General features: G+C 36.7%; 1 protein-coding gene across 1 annotated transcript; it reads left to right on the top strand.

Annotated features, from left to right (window-relative positions):
- Nucleotides 1-6969: 6969 nt before the first annotated feature.
- LOC137710892 (ethylene-responsive transcription factor CRF2) lies at nt 6970-8769 on the top strand. The gene has a single exon (XM_068450049.2). The coding sequence runs from the start codon at nt 7523-7525 to the stop codon at nt 8588-8590; it is 1068 nt and encodes a 355-aa protein (XP_068306150.1). The 5' UTR covers nt 6970-7522; the 3' UTR covers nt 8591-8769.
- The last annotated feature ends 9015 nt before the right edge of the window (nt 8770-17784 follow it).

The following is a 17784-nucleotide window of genomic DNA, read 5'->3' as shown; positions in this document are numbered from 1 at the left end:
CAAAACACAAGTCTCAATATATCATAGAAGGAAGGTAGGCACACATAAAGCTAATGTGAGTTTTTGTTGGTAATTTTTGTAATAATTTTTGCAAGTTGCCTAATCTTGAAGATTTATAGGTTTTGGTGTTTAATTTGAGTACCTTTTAGCATACTTGTAGGAAAGGTTTTACTTCCACTTTAATCATAACACACATATATACAAGAAGTTTAATGAGAAGACTGTTATTAGCAGTACAAAAAATTTATTTTGCATTACTCTTTAATAAGTCTAGGGCATGGAAACTTACATGAAACAGACCCTCGTAACAAACTCATTCGGGGATGTAAGCATTTTATTGGTCTTTTATGTTAATCTTATACACAACATATTTATAGAGAAAAAAAAAACCTTAATAGTGGATGGTCTTGCTAAGTTACGCCTTTCATTTAGTCTAGAAAGTGTTTGTTTTTTGGGAAAATTTGAAATAGGTCCAATTTTATAGACTACCTTTTGAAATACGTCCAATTTTTAGTGATTTTTAACTTTTGAAATAGGTCCAATTTTTAGTTACTTTGGACCCATATCAAAAAACCCCTTGTTTTTTATATCACTATTTTCTCTGTTATTTTTTATGTGTTAAATGATTAATGTCTAACGGCTTTTAAAACCTTGTTTATACCTCATGCAAAGGACAAGGTTAGTATTTTTTCAGTTAAGTTAACGACATACAAAAAAGAAAGTATAATACTATTAAAATCGGCCGGGGGGGACAATTCTTTTCTTGGTTATATGTGTTATAGTTTTTACTTGAATTTGGTGCCTATATTGTTGAAACAAAATTTGTGATTGTTTTTTATTTAGGTAGCCAAATTCCCACTTTGTTGCCAATATTCTTTATTATATATGTAGACATTGCAAATTTTGCCCCTATCTAAATTTTAACAATGATTAGCACCCACTAATTTTGTTATTTAGTTGATAATTATAAGTGATTAGTACATGAACGAAAGTGTAAGCAGTACCAGCTGAGACATAATCCAAATTTTGTTACACAACAAAGCGGCAAATCATTGCAAATTGTCCAACTTTACATTCTCTTTTCATGTTAAAATAAATATGTCAAGGGGTGCCTAGCATGGTTTTGAACGCCCCAACCTATCAAGTAATTTTCTTTGTTGTTTTTATTTATTCAGATAGCATGGTTTTAAACTATGTGGATAGAAATTGTGAAATTTAGTGCAAATAGGAGAACGTATTACTTTGGCCAACTTTGTTATGTCCATATCTAAGCAATTTTTTTAATCTCAACAAAAATGTAAATTTAATCAAGCACCTGACTTCTAAAAAGGAGGAAAAGCCTGAACTGGAGGGGGAAAGATGAGGAATTCGGGAAGGAGTAATGGTGAAATTGGTTGAAGAGAAGGGCCATGTAGTTTGTACCATTTGGTTTTTAGACCATCTCCAACCGAAGGGTCCAGAGGGTCAGAGGGTTCGTGGGCCTCACGGAATCTGAAAGAGCCAAAGGGCTAGCCGCATGCAGCTATCCAGCCAGCCCGAGGCTAGCCAAAAATTCAAAAAATCATGTCGGATATAACCGACAGGAATGCATTTTTATTCAATATAAGTACATTCATGTCAGATATAACCGACATGAATACTTAAACAAAAATTTGAATCCAACGGCTAGTTACCGTTGTAGTTTTTTTGGTTTTTTGGGCCATTTTTTTTTAATTCCTAAAAATTCTAATTTTTTTTCTTCCTATAAATACCTAAACCATTCATTAAATTTAAATTCTAATTTTTTTGGTTTTTTGGGCCAGTTAGCGTTGTAGTTTTTAAATTTAAGTTGTTGTAGTTTTTAAATTTGAATAATAAATTATGTTTGGCCCTTGATTGGAGACGATTTTTTGTGACAAGGCTAAAACTAGCCCTATGGCCCTTTGAACCTCGGTTGGAGACGGAGACAAATATAACCCTCTACTGTTCATTAAAATATTAATATCTTAAAGGGTCAGAGAGCTAAAACGAGCTATCTAGCCAGACCTCGGTTGGAGATGACCTTAGATTGCTATGTCCTGTCTCGGAATCCCCAATCGTTATGAATGCATAACATTACAAAATATAAGCTTAATTATAGTTAAAACTCAACAGGAGCACAAACCATCTTTCTCCAAAGTTCTATAAAACAAAAGCCAAAGAATCGAAACCAACAACATAAAAAACGAAGTAGAAGAAAAAAAAGGCTGCAAGTTGCCCAATAAGAGTGGCTACGTTTGCGTTCAGAGTGTTCATGCAATTGAGAAATTTTTAGTTATGACAGGAACACAAATAATACATCATATATTTTTATATAAATGATGAAATTTTTTAATTTTTAAATTATTAATTTTTTTAATACACATATCTCATCTTATATATAAAAACATATACTGTAACACCTCGTATAACGATTACGTTGAAAAATCTCTCTATGCAACTAGTACTTGTAAATTGTCGATCTGCATGGGAACTCTCACTGATGTGATCAGACCAAATAATTAATTGGATATTAAAATAGGTGCTTTAAATAAAGTCGACTAATACAAAAGAAACAAGCAGGACGGCTTCGGTTGTCTGATACGTTGTTCGAGGACGGGTTAATTAGGCACCTCTGTCCTCCCCACGGTCACTCTTTCAGTCAAGCATCTTCAAAAAGATGGGCTGCCTGGCCCACGCTCCTATTTTTCAGCCCACCTTTTGTAATGGCTTAAATTACTTTTCTGCCCTTCCACCTAATTTTTACTATGAAAAGTGATATTCACCTCTCATTCTATCTTTTATACATCCTTGTTAATTTCTGATCTTTGATTTTTTTTCAATTCATTCGATCCGATAATCAAAAATTGAGAGAGATGTATGAAAAATAAAAATGGGTGTATAGATTACTACGCTTTTACCATTTGTGGGTAGATGTTATTGTTACTCATAAAACAAAGTAATTTTGCACTCTTTCAAGTGCATTATTTAGAGTGCCAGATGACTTCGTTAGAGAGTTAACAACAATTTATTTTTTGATTTAGTCTGGTTAAGCATGAGGGGAGGGGGGTCTCTATCAAAAGGTTAGTCCTTTCTAATCGCTATGAGCAGGAAGGAAGTAACCTACAATAGTAGTTGAGGCCAAACTTCTGCATCTTAGCTCTTTCTGATTGCCTCGTGCGAGATGAGAATAAGGCTGCATCAATAGTGTGATGGCCAACCTTTATGTGTAGTTACGCTCGACTAATGCTTCATTTCCTGCCAGTTATTGTTTACTTTCAATTTTTTTTTTACTTTTATGTATTGGTTTGCTAAGTTTCTTCAATAATATCATATCGATCTTTTCTTAAAAAAAAATATTTATTTTTATTTTTTATTTTATCTGTGTTATTGATTGAAAAGAGATCAAATGAATGATCTTAACCGATAGAGCAACAAGCTATTTGCATTTTTTTTAATTAAAGAATCGATTTTCAATCCATATATAGTTACTAATACTATAAATAGCATTACCGCTATCATATTTTCGGAACACATATATGTTTCACCAATGTATTAGTTAATAGAGTTCTAAAAGACGTTAGACGCTAGTCGGATGGTAGGCTGGGGCCTAACGCCTAGGCATACTAGGCGGATTTAAGTAAAATTATCATATAAATGAGTGCCTATTTACACTTTAGAAAGAAAAGGAAAATTTTTGAAATGTCATATAAATTTATACACATTTTTCAATTTATCATATGAACTAAAATTTTAAGCGATTTGTCATATTAACTTTCTGAAATCATTAATTTGTCATCTCACCCCTAACACCGTGAAGTTTTCTATCCAAAATAAGTCATGTGCCTCGTACATGACTTCTATTCAGGGTTATTTCAAACTTATTTCCTCCATTTTACAAGTTCTTTGATTCTCTTTTGTACAAAACCTTTAAATTTTGGCTAGTTAAAAAACATGTCGTGTTCGTTTGAAAAACTTATGGTGAACTACTAAAAAAGTACATTAGACTCGCTAATATGAAGTTGTGCCTAATCGCAAGCTTTGAGAATTTAACATGGTCAATCATGGCCATCTCTTTCATTCCATTGCTACCCTGTAAAAAATATTTGTTTGCTGTGTCTCTCTCTCTTCAACATCAAGCCTCTCTCTCTTCTGCCCCTGATCTCAATTCTCAGTCCCTATCTCTCTCTCTCTCTCTCCCTCTCTCTCTCTCTCAATCTCAATTCGGGTAGCCAAGGTGTTGATCAAACAAACACCCTAATTTGGGTAGCCGAGTGGGCTTTGATCTGTCTCTCTCAACCTTAATTTCTCAATCTCATTGATGAGAAACCGTTCCTGCTGCCATTCGACATCCACCCAAACCGTTGAGGCCACCTATACGACTTGCAGGACGCCGCCTAATTCACATCCCGATTTTCCTCTCAATTTAATCTAAACCACAACGGCTGGACATCGCCTATCATCTAGGCACCCCCTAGGGCGCTTTTTGAACACAGTTAGGGCTGGTTTGGTATTGTTGTTCTTTGAAAAAAAACTGATTCTACTGTGCTGTGAGAATAAGTGGTTGTGAAATAAAGCAGCAGAGTGTTTGGTAAACTTTTTTGTAAAAGTGCTTCTGAAAAAAAAAAACAGTATTATAGTGTTTGGTAAACTTTTATGTAAAACAGATGTGAAAAAAAACCGATTTTTCAAAGCTGGGTTTTGCAGCTTCTTGTTTTTGGCTTTTTTTCACCCAAAACTGTGAAAAAAAGCTGAAGCTGAATGTTTACCAAACACAAAAACAGCTTCCATCTTTTTTTGATACCAGTTTTTTTTAGAATCACCTCAGTACCAAACCAGGTCTTAGTTAGATCATCCTTAGTTCACCTATTTGAGATAAAAAAAATTAAAAAAATTAAAAAGAAGCTTATTGACTTTTGGCAAACTATATATTAATTATTATATAATATTGTTATTAGAGTCCGACATACTAAATTTCATTGTATCTAACCAGTCCAAAATTTAATGGCTTACATTTGTCCACGCAAGTAGAATTTCGTTAAAAAGTAGGAAGAAACATTCAAGTTGTAAAAAATTGGAAGAGGAAACAATGATTTGTATTAGAGGAAGGGTAAATATTATCATCAATCACTTTCGTATTAATTAAGTTGGGGGAAATGAGATGCATCTAGAACATGAGGATTGAGGGATACTGATAGTCACGAGTCTGACAGCTTTCATAAATATGTAATGCTCTTTCATGGCTTTTGCTTCTGCTAGAAAATGACACTACTTTAATTTCTACTTGTTTATCTCTTTATTGTATCACCTAAATATTGTCATGTTATAAACACTTATCGCACTTCACTACTCTACTAGTCAAGTAGCTCAATATATTGAAGCCATTTAGGTTTTAGATATGCTTCTAACATTATATCAATGTTCGACAATCAATCACACATGCTTGAACGACTGTAAAACGTAAAAACTCATATAATGTTATGTTCGTTTTTCTAAACAACCTAATAATGGAGACATTTTTAGTAGACAATTATATCGTCACATGATGTTACCAAGATTAGTGTTGAAATATGAACAAATAACAAAGTTTAAACGTTACAGACGAAGAGTATAATAATACTAATCAAATACACTGTTTTAACACGAGCGACATAGACTAACAATGTAACTATCACGCGATTCATCGAAAAATTACTCCTCATAATGACACTAATTAAGCAACTTAACATACAACGAAACAAGATATCGTCTGTAAAAAAACCTCATAATTTTATGACCATATATTGTCTGTAAAATACCACATAATTTTATGACCATATATGTGGGGGAAATTACCCTTTTTACCCTGCTATTTACTTTGTTTTCATTGAATACCACCTCCCCCACTTATTGCCTAATGAAACCATGCATATCCGCTTCAAGCATACAACGAGTGGAGAAAAAAACACCATCTTTATGATCCAACGCCTACATTTTTAAATGCATCACCCCTACCCTCCCACTAATTCCCCCACATATGAATTACCTAATTACATTTACGGCCAATAAAAATAAAAACTAACAAAAGTTCTACTTGTTGAAATATCATCTATGCAACATAATTCAGTTGACGATCCTCTAATGTTCGAATCCTCAATCCATCGTGAATCTAAATGTTGAAAAAAGCTTTTCGCCGATCACCGTGTGAGGTGGGCAAGGATAAAAAGGTTATGGAGAAGGCATGCAGTGGTTAAGGAGATAAAAATAGGCTTATAAAATTGCCTTGTATTCGAGGTTGCCTGCCACGTCACATTTAGCTGTTAATTAAACAAAAAGAGAAGGTTTAAAATCTTCAAATGGTAAAATAAAATCTAAATCATAGTACGTGCACACACAAGGTAAGGTCATAAATTCGTAACGCCATTTTCTTATTTTAAGTATTACGATGACGAAAACACCCCCACTGGTGAAGTCGGTAACCGAACGTTAAGCAGTAACTGACAAGTAACAGCCATTCAATGGGGGATTAACACCATTAATTAATCTTAATATTCAGTCAAAGTAGAACCCATATGTCCTCTCACGTGACCCGAATCCCAAACTCCAAGAATTAGTTTTTTCTCCAGCAGCTGAGTCAGCCCCGGCCCCACCTGACCCCCCCCTCGGTCCTCTCCTCCCATGCGGCGCCTCGCAAAATATCTCCGAGTCTCGCCGGACTCTCCCCCGGTACGTCCCGGCCCCACCCGCCTTCTAATTACTAAAAATAATTGAAAATTTTGAAGCTTTTAGAGCCAAAATAAAATATATAAAAAAAAAAGATTTTTTTCCTTTTTGGGGATAAAAATGGAAAAAAAAAAACAGAAAGAGAAAGATATGAGAAGGCAGCTGAACCGGGTTTAGCGATTTTATCGAAAAACAAAAAAACCGGGTTTAGCGATTACGGCTGTTGGGGGATCCTATAAAGTAGGTAGTTTTGGTATCCAGCGAGACCTTGTGCTTCTTCTTTCTTTCTCACTTACTCCACACACTCTCCTCATTTCTCACTACACCCACCACCACTACCACTCTCACACCCCCCCCCCCCCCCCCCCCACCCCCTCTCTCTGCTTTTCAGAAACCGATTCCGATTCCGATTCCGAAAACATTATATTCCCTTTCGGAGCTTTTCTGAAAATATCCCGTTCTTTTTCCGTACCGTTGGCCGGGAAGGCCTGGAGCTTCGTCCCTCACGCTCTTTCCCCTTTTTCTCCTTTTCTTGGCGAAGCTTTCCGTGAAATTTCTCGTCGTTTGATGGTACCTTTTGGTAATTTTCACTCCGTTTCGAGCAGCAGAAGCAGCTTCTCCTTCACGCCTGTTTCTCTCTCTTTATTCTCTCCTCCTCGTGTGCTCTCAAAGAATCTCCTTTTTTTCTTCTGATTTCTCCACCTCTATTTTAACCCACCACCGCTGACTCGCTCCCCCACCCACTCACTCTTTCAACCCGCTCTCGATGCCACTCACCTTCTAAATTTTCACTCTAGAAAGTTTTGTTTCTTTTTTGTGAGCTATGAATCGTCCTGCTGTTAAGTACACGCACCACCGGAGCCACACTACGATGGTGGCCAATTCGGCGGAAGCGGACGAGTTCGAGTCCGTCAGGCCGCGTGTTGTGCGGATATCGGTCACCGACGGAAACGCCACCGACTCCTCCAGTGACGACGAGGCCGAGGGCTCGTCTTTTTGTGGGACCCGCCACCGGGTCAAGAGATTTGTTAATGAGATTACCATCGAGTCCTGCTCAAACAGGGACACCGACTCTGCCGTTTGGAGGAGTCGGATGTCGAGGACCGGGAGGAAGCGGCCGTCTGGGAAATCCAAAGGCCCGGCGAGTGGTCGCCGGGATTTGAAGGCGGTTGCTGCTCCTGCGGGGAAGAAGTTCCGTGGCGTGAGGCAGAGGCCCTGGGGAAAATGGGCGGCGGAGATAAGAGATCCTCTGAGACGTGTACGGCTCTGGTTGGGAACGTTTGACACGGCCGAGGAGGCCGCTGTGGTGTACGACAACGCTGCCATTCAGCTGCGTGGACCCGACGCGCTCACCAACTTCGCTCCTCCTCCTCCGGCGATATCTCTACCTGACGTTAAGCCGGAAGTTAGCTCTGGCTTTTATTCCGGCGACGGGTCGCACAACCACCTTTGCTCTCCGACGTCAGTGTTACGCTGTCCCTCGCCTTCCAACGAAGAAGCCGAGTCGCCGTGCCCGAAACAATCTCCGGAAGTCACCGAAGTCCGAAATGTCCGAGGGAACTCCTCCATTTCGAAGAGCTTGTCCGAGTTTTCGGATTACACAAGTTTCGAAACGTTTATTCCGAACGACATATTTAACTTCGAAACCTCGATACCGGACTTCTTCGAGGAGAATAATCTCCGAGACGATATCTGTATTTTGAAGGAAGAAATCACCGATTTCGGAAACTTCGGCATTTCGAAAGAAGAAATGACCGATTTCGGAAACTTGGGTGACCTGTTTGTCGATTCGGTTCAGGACTTCGGATTCGGGTCGTCGCCGTGGTCTACGGAGGACTGTTTCCAAGACATCGGCGACCTGTTTAGTTCCGATCCTCTGGTTGCGCTATGAGACGAACAACACTATAGTTCTCCGTCCTTGTGTTGTCGGTTTAACGGCAAGTTTTGTATCGGCGGGAACGGAAAATCGGAATGTGTTTAATTTAATTTAATTTTTAATATTTTTTTGTTTTTGTTTTTTTATCAGTTTTGGTTTGTAATTGTTTATTTATGAACGGTGAGTTTTGGCCATACGGTGTACAGTGCGCTTGTTCTTTTTGGTTTTATCTTTTAAATGCCACGTGACTGACCCGTCCCATAATATTTTGCTTTGCGCGTCCTAATTTGCAACACATGTGGAGCTGCACACGTGCTGGGTTTATTTATAAATGAATTATCAAATTTTAAAGCTATGTTTTTTGGTTTATAAGGTTGGACCGAATCCAATAAAATTCTCACTAATTCAATAAATATTCTAAGTGCTCTTGTTTTCGACCAATTCATTCATATTAACACACATAATAGTAACAACAGCTTTGGTATCGTATATTAATTTTTGTAACGTTTTTGGGTTAAATTGCTTCCTTAAGCATTAGCATTTATGTCAACCGTTATTTGTTTTTTTTTTTTGGCATTGATTCTACAACGTTAAACTGAAACTTGATAATTCTCTAGGTGTTGTTTACAAAAACTCCGAATTAACATGCTATCCTACCCCCCTGGTTAGGGCTTTCAATTTTAATCCACAACGTTCCGAATTTAGGCCATCATCTCTTTCCTTAGTGTAGAACATCACTTGTAGAACCAACCAAAGTACTACTATGTACTCATTTTTATACAAATTCTTTTTTGTTTATTATTATTATTATTATTATAAATTTGGAACGTCAATAACAATTATGAATTTTTATATTGAAATATATCAGAAAGTAATTATATTGTTTTGGATTATCACTACTCCCTAGCTACTTAAATTTGTATATGAAGTAGAAGGGCAGGACAAACTTAGAAGGAAGGTATCTTTGTTTTGAGTAGGTTTTTGATTCGTGGGAAGAATTTTGATACTTATTTGGTGGATTAGAATTAGATCTCACGTCCCTGCAATATTCCAGATAAGAAGAATGATGGGCTTATTCATTATATCCGTTCCTTTAGGTCTAAGTAGGGATATTTGGATGCAGACATGGCAGATCTAATTATCAATAATTAAGAACAAATTAAGTAGTGGCCTAATTGTGATCAATCCAATCATTTTCAATAAAATTAAGAAATAAATGAGTGGTTAGAGCGGGAAGGAATCTGACAGTGTCTTGAGAAATTTTTATGTCTTCTCGGCACACATATTGACACACCACATGTTATCATACAACTAAACGATAAGGTTGATATGTGACAATTTAAGATATAATTTTCAATGTCCCTGTGTCAGAAGTGTGATAGATAGTATACACCGTTTTATATTCCAGATACACTAAAAAAAATATCTCATGGGTCTTGATATATTGAAAGGAGACATGGCACGTTATTGTGATGGAATTAATGTAGGAAATGGAATCCATGGTGATATACAGTGGCAGGGTTATGGCTGTTTTGGGTGGGAGGGAGACTTTTTATTTTATGCATTGCTTGGGGAGCTTTCATTTGGTAACACGTAGATACTGTGAGCAAGTGGGAGAGTGAGACCAAAAAACAGCAATATGGATGTACATTTTTCTCTGTCAAACACTCAATCAAAATGTTTGACGAGAAAAGGGAGACAATTTTGTTGTGCAAAGAACGGTTGAAAAGATGCCAATTATTGAAGGGTCATATGACAACATTATTAGATATATATTTGATACAACCATGCCTTGATAGGATGGACTAAAGTTTTGAGACATATATGTTGCTTATGTTATGATTGGGTGTTGAGGATCTGGTTACGTTTTTGAAATATTTATTTTTGTGTTTTATGTATACGAGTGTAATCAAATGCGTTTGATACAAAACATTAGATATAAAAAATTCTTATGTGTTACAAAACGTCAAATTGGTATTTCATGTGTCTACATCTAAAAGAAAAAAGAGATACACCTAATCACATTAGAGTTTTAAGACCTAAAAAATCAATCATGTAACCAACACCCGATGACCATATTATCGCCACCACTACCATCTCTACAACCATAACTTCCCCCACACTATATCATTGCCGCCGCCACCCCCGCATACATTGTCACTAGAACCACTGCTACCATCTTCACCACTATCACCTCCATCACCCTTAACCACTATTGCCCCTGGCACTACCCTTCACCACCATGCCACCCCCACAATCGCCAACATCTCTACCACCTGAACCACCATTGCCACCACCTCCACCCTATATGTATAATCGTGCCACCCCTACTGCGACAACTATTGCCGCCAATACCACCCTGCACCACCTTTGCCACAAGCATGACCCGCCTCACCTTCCCCACCATTCTCTTAATATAGAAAATGGAAAAACATTACTACCAAATGGAAAAACTATATGGATAATACTTGTCTACCCCTGATGGGGGAACTTACTTGTCTCCCCATTTCTAATTAACATATCTTCATCACACGAACTTCATAATCAGAACCGTTTATACTCTTTATAATCATCTAAAAATTATATCTGCAAAAAATCATTCAATTTGAAAATCATTAATTAGCAATTCAAATGCATCAAACAAAGGGAAGGTTCATTATGAGGATGCTACTTGGTACAAAAATCGTCGATTGGTTTGACAAACGAGGATGACTAAACGATCTTCAACTTGAATAATTTTTTGCCGACATAATTTTTAAATGATGATAAACAGTATGAACAGTTCAGATCATGGAGTTCGTACGGTAAAAAGACATTAACCAAAAGTAAGAAGGCAAGTAGATTGTCCCCTCATAAGTGGAACGCAAGTATTAATATTTTCAGATATTTGGACCAAACACTTTATTTTTGTTTTTTTATTTAAAAGACACATTCCTCACCTTAAAATGCAAAATTTTATTTTACAAAGGAGTTTTTTAATAACTTTTATGTCCATGCATCTCTCACTTCACGTCTCATTTAATGAGATATGCGTAGACATAACTATTGTCATCGAACCCTCACTCCGTGTCTTTCTTTACCGATGAGATCTATTTGATATGAGTATCTTCCATGGGAAAGAAAAACACAGAAAAGGGAAAGCCAATGTTTGACTAATTAGTGGTTCACTTGGGAGCTCCACATGAACACCATAGTTTTGACTTTGGAGTTTGGAGAGAATTTGCAGAGTAAAGTTGTATGAATAATCACACTTTGTTTAAAAGAAACCAATTAATCATTCATTTTGTCAACTAAACACCCGTTTAGGATGTGTACTATATTATTGTATGTTGTTAGATTGTGAACCGAAGCGGTTAAACTACTGTATCAGTTAATCCTAATCTAACAAAAGGGAGAAAGGTTTAAATCAAGTCAAATCCAATCAACGGACAGGGTTGAAGAAAAAGCAGTCCGGTGGTCCATGAAATCGTTTTGAATGCCATCATATAAATTGTAACAATTGTGCCTCACCCACTGCAGCAGCGGAAAAACTCACGTAGTACCTGGCTGGCTAACCCTAAAACCAGATGCCCCATCCCACAAAATCCAAACTTCCATTCCATTTGCCGATTTCTCAAACAAGTGCCAAAATGCCCTATTAAATAGGTTTTGGCAAATTCTGGATACGGACCTGAAAGCCTTCTAGCCTGCACGCGTCGCTAATATGACAAACATACCCCTGAGAAACCCAGTCTGTCTTTTTCTCTGTTTTTTTTGCCCAATCTACTTGCGATATTTTACTTTTGTATTGCAAAATTCTGCAAACCTCCTTTATTGGGTTTCTGGTTCTTCAAAAACTTTTGCGACAAATTCCAGGCATGCATGCATGTGTTAAATTTGCATGAATAGTAATGGTATTTATTGGGGAGGACTGAGATGTCATTTTCTTGATGGATCATATGGAGTTCCAAGTGTTTAAAATGCAAGAGCTTTGAAATGATGGAGTGAGTGAGATTTTCCAGTGCGTGTCCTGTGTCCTAATTATGTAGGTCTTCTGGGATTTTCAAGGACTTGTTTAGCCTTCAATTGAAGCCTGGCTGGAGAGAGATAGGGACAGCAGTTCCGTTCCTTGTTGTATGTTCTTAAACTTTTGGGGTCCCTTACAATCATACACAACATATACAAACCAACCGGTTAAGAAGAAGAAAGACCATCTCTTTTTTGTTATTTCATTTTGTTTCAGATGATGCTTGTTAGAGATATGTTCTATAACTTCTCTTACTAGATTTTTCGTAAGAAACATTGGTTGCACAACGTCTTTATTTTATGCAATAGTTTAATAACGTAACATGTGATATCATATGAAATATGTACTACCTTTATGTAACGTTTAGTCGCACAAAAAGCTAAGACATTAGCGACACCTAGCAACAACCTTTTCAAGACCAATCAATTAAAATGGACAATGGGGCTGTCATGTTTAGTGAATTTAAATCCTTCGAGACTATACTTGTTAAATTGGACAACTGTCCAACATATTGTGGACAAGAAGTTCCTTCTACAGAGATAGAATTGAATATAAATAAATTGAACTGAGTCTCGATCCTGTCTAATCTAAACCACCCAATAGGTAAAGTTAAAGCAAGCACATGTAGCATTCGAACATTTTCCAAGTTGAAAGAGAAGTATTAAACTTCGTTCTTTTTTTTTTTTTTTTTTAGTACATCGATATTTTTACACTTAGGGGATGGGGAGTTCGGCTAAGTCACACAATGAACATCCTAATTTGGTATCGAATTTGCCATCCACAAGATTCGAACCTAAGACCTCTCATTTTTAAGTAAAGGAGAATATCACCAGACCGTAATACTTCATTCTTAAAGTTCAAGGTTGCATTTAATATATTGTCAAATATGACAAGAATTGTGTTGAATTTTTGTTGTAAATCCAACAAAATAGTATATAGTCTCATCGAAAAGCACCAAAATAGTTGATGGAGTGATTTCATCTCTAAAGTTAGGTATACATTAACCTCAAATGAGACCATATAAATGCATGAACCAACCAACCAAACCAAAACACCTGCAATCACTCGACAAAATACAATGCCTACCCAGATATTCATCAACCTATCCACGGTCCGTATCAATTCAGCGTCATCATCCCCTCAAATATTGCACCTCGGACTTGGGGTTTTTCTTAAATTTATATTTTCCTCTAGATTTTCTCCAATTCTTTATATATCAACATAATATTGAGCTTGTCTGGATCTATTAAAAAAAAAAAAAAAAAGCTTGTCTGGAAGCGTTTTTTAAACGACTAAAAGCATTTTAAATCAACAAAAACACTTATGATTATGTTTGGTAAAAAATGTTAGAAGTGCTTATGGGTTTTGAGAGGTCTTACAATATTATTAAGATTTTCAGTGTGCTTATGACATAAGAGCTTTTAAGTAATTTTGAGCATAAATACTATTTAAAGAAACAATTTCAAATGAGATCTTAATGAGTTCTCTTTAATTATAATTATAAATCACAATCTTTGCAATCATAGCAATATGCAAGTGAAACACGTGTTCTTTTATGTTCACAATAGACTTGGTGCACCGGAAGAATGAATTCTTTGTCAAATTATGAATCATAATCCGTGATGTATCTTGTAACTAAATTACTCTTGTCAAATTATGAGAAGCCAAGTATTTTGTGTAACACCATTTGTGACTTATTTCGGGGAACGAGCCCTTGTGCCTCAACCATTGTCGGGGCTAGGCCGCCTCTGCCCTCTCTCTCTCTCTCTCTCTCTCTCTCTCTGAACAATAACCAATACAGGGGAGGAGAGAGGTCACCAGACACATGCAAAAACCAACCCAACGCTTAAATGTTCTGCACAACGCACCAAAATCTGGCAGATTTACTGAGTGCTACCCAGAAGATCTTCTTTGTTATTTCGTCCAACCTCTCCACATAATCAGTCAATCACAGCATTACACGTCATGTCAGGCTAACGGTATTCCACCTCGAGCAGTGCAAGTGCGAGTGTTGCAACTGGGCCTTTTGCCTTTGGGCCCCATTCTTGGTCCCGGTCCCCACCCCCTCCTCCCCTGTCCAGCTCACTCTTCACTGTGTCTGCGACTGTGCGCCATCCGATTGCGATTGCGGTCCCACCGGCTCTCATGCAGATGACGTGGCCCTGCATTTTTCGATAGGAGCACCACCAGGCCCACTGAATTGTGGGCTTTTGTTTTGTTCTTACAAAGCCCATTTGGGATTGTCTGGCCAAGATTTGAACTCATGGGATTAGATTTTGTGGTTTTTTTTTTTTTTTTTTTTTTACTTTTTCTGAATATTTTGGTTGGAGAGTTTTGTTTCTCCGCGTCCATATTTTTTTATTGTACATCAAATTTGTGGCTGGAAATTCTATTAGATATCCGAGCTATCAAAGAGATTCGAAATCCCTAGTATTTGTCCCGTTCATAACAATTGAGGGAAAAAGGATTTCATGTAACAGAACAATCCCTTACATTCCAAAAAAAATCTCACTTTTTTTTTTTTTTATTCTCTGGTTTTGAGAAACACCATATCAGATAATCAATGGAATACAAATTCATAATTAGGGGTAACAAACTCTACTCTCGAGTGCATTGTACTCTGCAAGAAATAACCTTACGCTCTGGAAATGATTCACTAGGTAAAATAATAATTTGGATAAGCTGTGAAGCTCTTATTATTGTCACCTGCTTGGGTTAGATCATTTAGATCATTTCCAACCGAATGGTCCAGAGGACCGAAAAACACTTGAAAACCGTCTCCAACCAAGGGCTAGGTCAAAGGGCTCGTGGGCCCTACTGGACAAAAAAGGGCCAAAGGGGCAACCGGCTGGCCCAAATGAGTCAGCCAGCTAGCCCTGGGCTAGGCCAGAAATTTGAGTATTCTTGTTGGATATAATCGACATCAATATAAATATTCTTGTTGGTTATATCCAACAGGAACGCTAGGCCAAAATTTCAAATGCAATGGCTAGTTACCGTTGGATTCAAATTTTTTTTTTTGGGCCAATTTTTAAATTTTTTTTTTTTTATGAATTTAAAAAATTTAAGTTAATGTTGTTTTTAAATTTAATTTGTAGTTTTAAAATTTAAGTTGTAATTTTTAAATATAAGTTGTAGTTTTTAAATTTAATTGTTGTAGTTTTTAAATTTAAATAATAATTATGTTTAGCGCTATGGCCTTGTGGCCCTTGGTTGGAGATGGTTTTTTCTGACAGGGCTAAAATGAGCCCTATAGCATTTTGGCCCTCGATTGGAGATGGAGGCAAATATGATCATGTACTGTTCATTAAAATATTAATATCTTGGAGGGTTAGAGGGCTAAAACGAGTCCTATGGCCAGCCTTCAGTTGGAGATGGTCTTAGCATTTAGTTGGGTGGGTTGGAGAGGGTCCCAAAAAACGCGTCCAAACACTTTTTAGTAATAATTTCAACATGCTTACAATAAATCTAATTGCATAAAAAATGTTTATGAAAAGATGTGTTTTTTAATAATCATCTCTGAACTTTCACGGTCGTCATCACTTAGGGTTGACATATCTCTAAGTACTTTCGCACTTCTTTCTAATGAACATGAAAGAAATATTCAAACTTGAGATATGTTTCAATGTCACAAAATAAAATTACAATTTTGACCAAGAGCTAGCTAGGATTTATTATTTTAGGTATAGAATTGAAAAAAAAGAGGGTGAGTGACTAAAAAATTATGAAACCACTCTATTTATTTGAGGTTGTCCCCAAATCTAAATATCTAGCTAGCTTACTTTTTCCAGGAGCAAATCAAATCCGTACAACAATATGTATAGTACGAGTAATTGCAGAAATTAAAATTTTCAGACTAAATGTATGTATGCATGCATCTGGGTTTACAGTGAAGCAGTAGTCATGCATTGTGGGTGGAAAATCAGGCAGGTAGGGTCAAATGGGAGCCAAGTTGAGCAACCACCCGACAGCAAGACTCTTGATACAGAATATCGAGTGAGATTTCCTCTATGGGTCGGACGTTGATATCTCTCATGAGATTTAATGGAGGGATGGATGGATGATATTTGTTGAAATATCAAACAACCCATCACGTGAGTGATTTGTATGGCATGGGTATACTGCCACGATGATGTTTCGTGCTAATGATACAAGAAGACATGGTGAGAGATTAACCTATTTTCCTATATTGTTGGGATAATATGCATCAGCGTAACAGTGTATCTGTATCATATAAGTTATTCTATACTCACACAGCACACTCCAACCATGCACTTCTTTTGTGTTTCTTTTTTGCACTTTCACCCTTCCTTCCTTTTGTTCTCTTTATCCAAAGTCTTTACCTTTTTTTTTTCCTTTTTTTTTTTCTTCTGGTTTCTTTTTGTTTATCCAAATTTTTTTCCTTTTTTCACGGCCTCAAACGTGTTATTCCGTATCTCATCTGACATAATTTTTCAGCTAGTAGAAAGAAAGATATGCAGAGAGAAATGTGTGGTTGAGAAGAATATTGGTTCGTTTTTACTGTGAAGGAGTTATTCTTCACTGCCTATAAATGATAAGCTGACACATTTACTAAAGTGATTTATTACAAACATATAAATATATATGTGTATATATATATATATATATATTTATATGTCAAATTGTGATTTGTGTGTAATAAAGAAAATCTACTTACATAGAAGAAGCCGTACATTTTCGTGCCCAAACTGTGTTGAAAACCAGAATTTGAGTTTGGATATACAATTTGAATCCTCTTCCATTGTACACGCTCTTAAAATGGATTTGGTAATTACCAATACTCTACCCTCAGGCTTCTTGGGTCATAGTTTAAGGCCTATCTAGTTGGAATGGGCTGAATTGATGGTCCATTATTTCCTTTGAAATCATACCTATACCTTATTGAGTGAAGGGCAGCTTGAGTCCATTCTCAAGAGTCAAATCTTTGTCTTTCCGCATTGTTAATCCAAGTGCCATTAAGGTATTCCACAGTAGTTTATGTGAGTTTGATCACAATACATGAAAATCAGGCCGTATGAGTTTGATTTCTATAACACTGTTTTTGTAGCGTGTAAGTTTGATGGTTGTAAAAGTTATATATTCTGTAAGAATCGAACTCAAAACTTTTGACTCACGGTGAAAGGCCTAAGCATTTGGATAAACTAAACTAAGATTCCATGTAAATGTAATCGTAACTTCATGG

The sequence above is a fragment of the Pyrus communis genome, chromosome 6 (genome assembly GCF_041283825.1).
Source record: "Pyrus communis isolate YQ-2024b chromosome 6, ASM4128382v1, whole genome shotgun sequence".
In the NCBI taxonomy this organism is placed as follows: domain Eukaryota; kingdom Viridiplantae; phylum Streptophyta; class Magnoliopsida; order Rosales; family Rosaceae; genus Pyrus; species Pyrus communis.
Note: the sequence above shows the minus strand (reverse complement) of the source record. Positions and strands in the feature narration are given on the sequence as shown.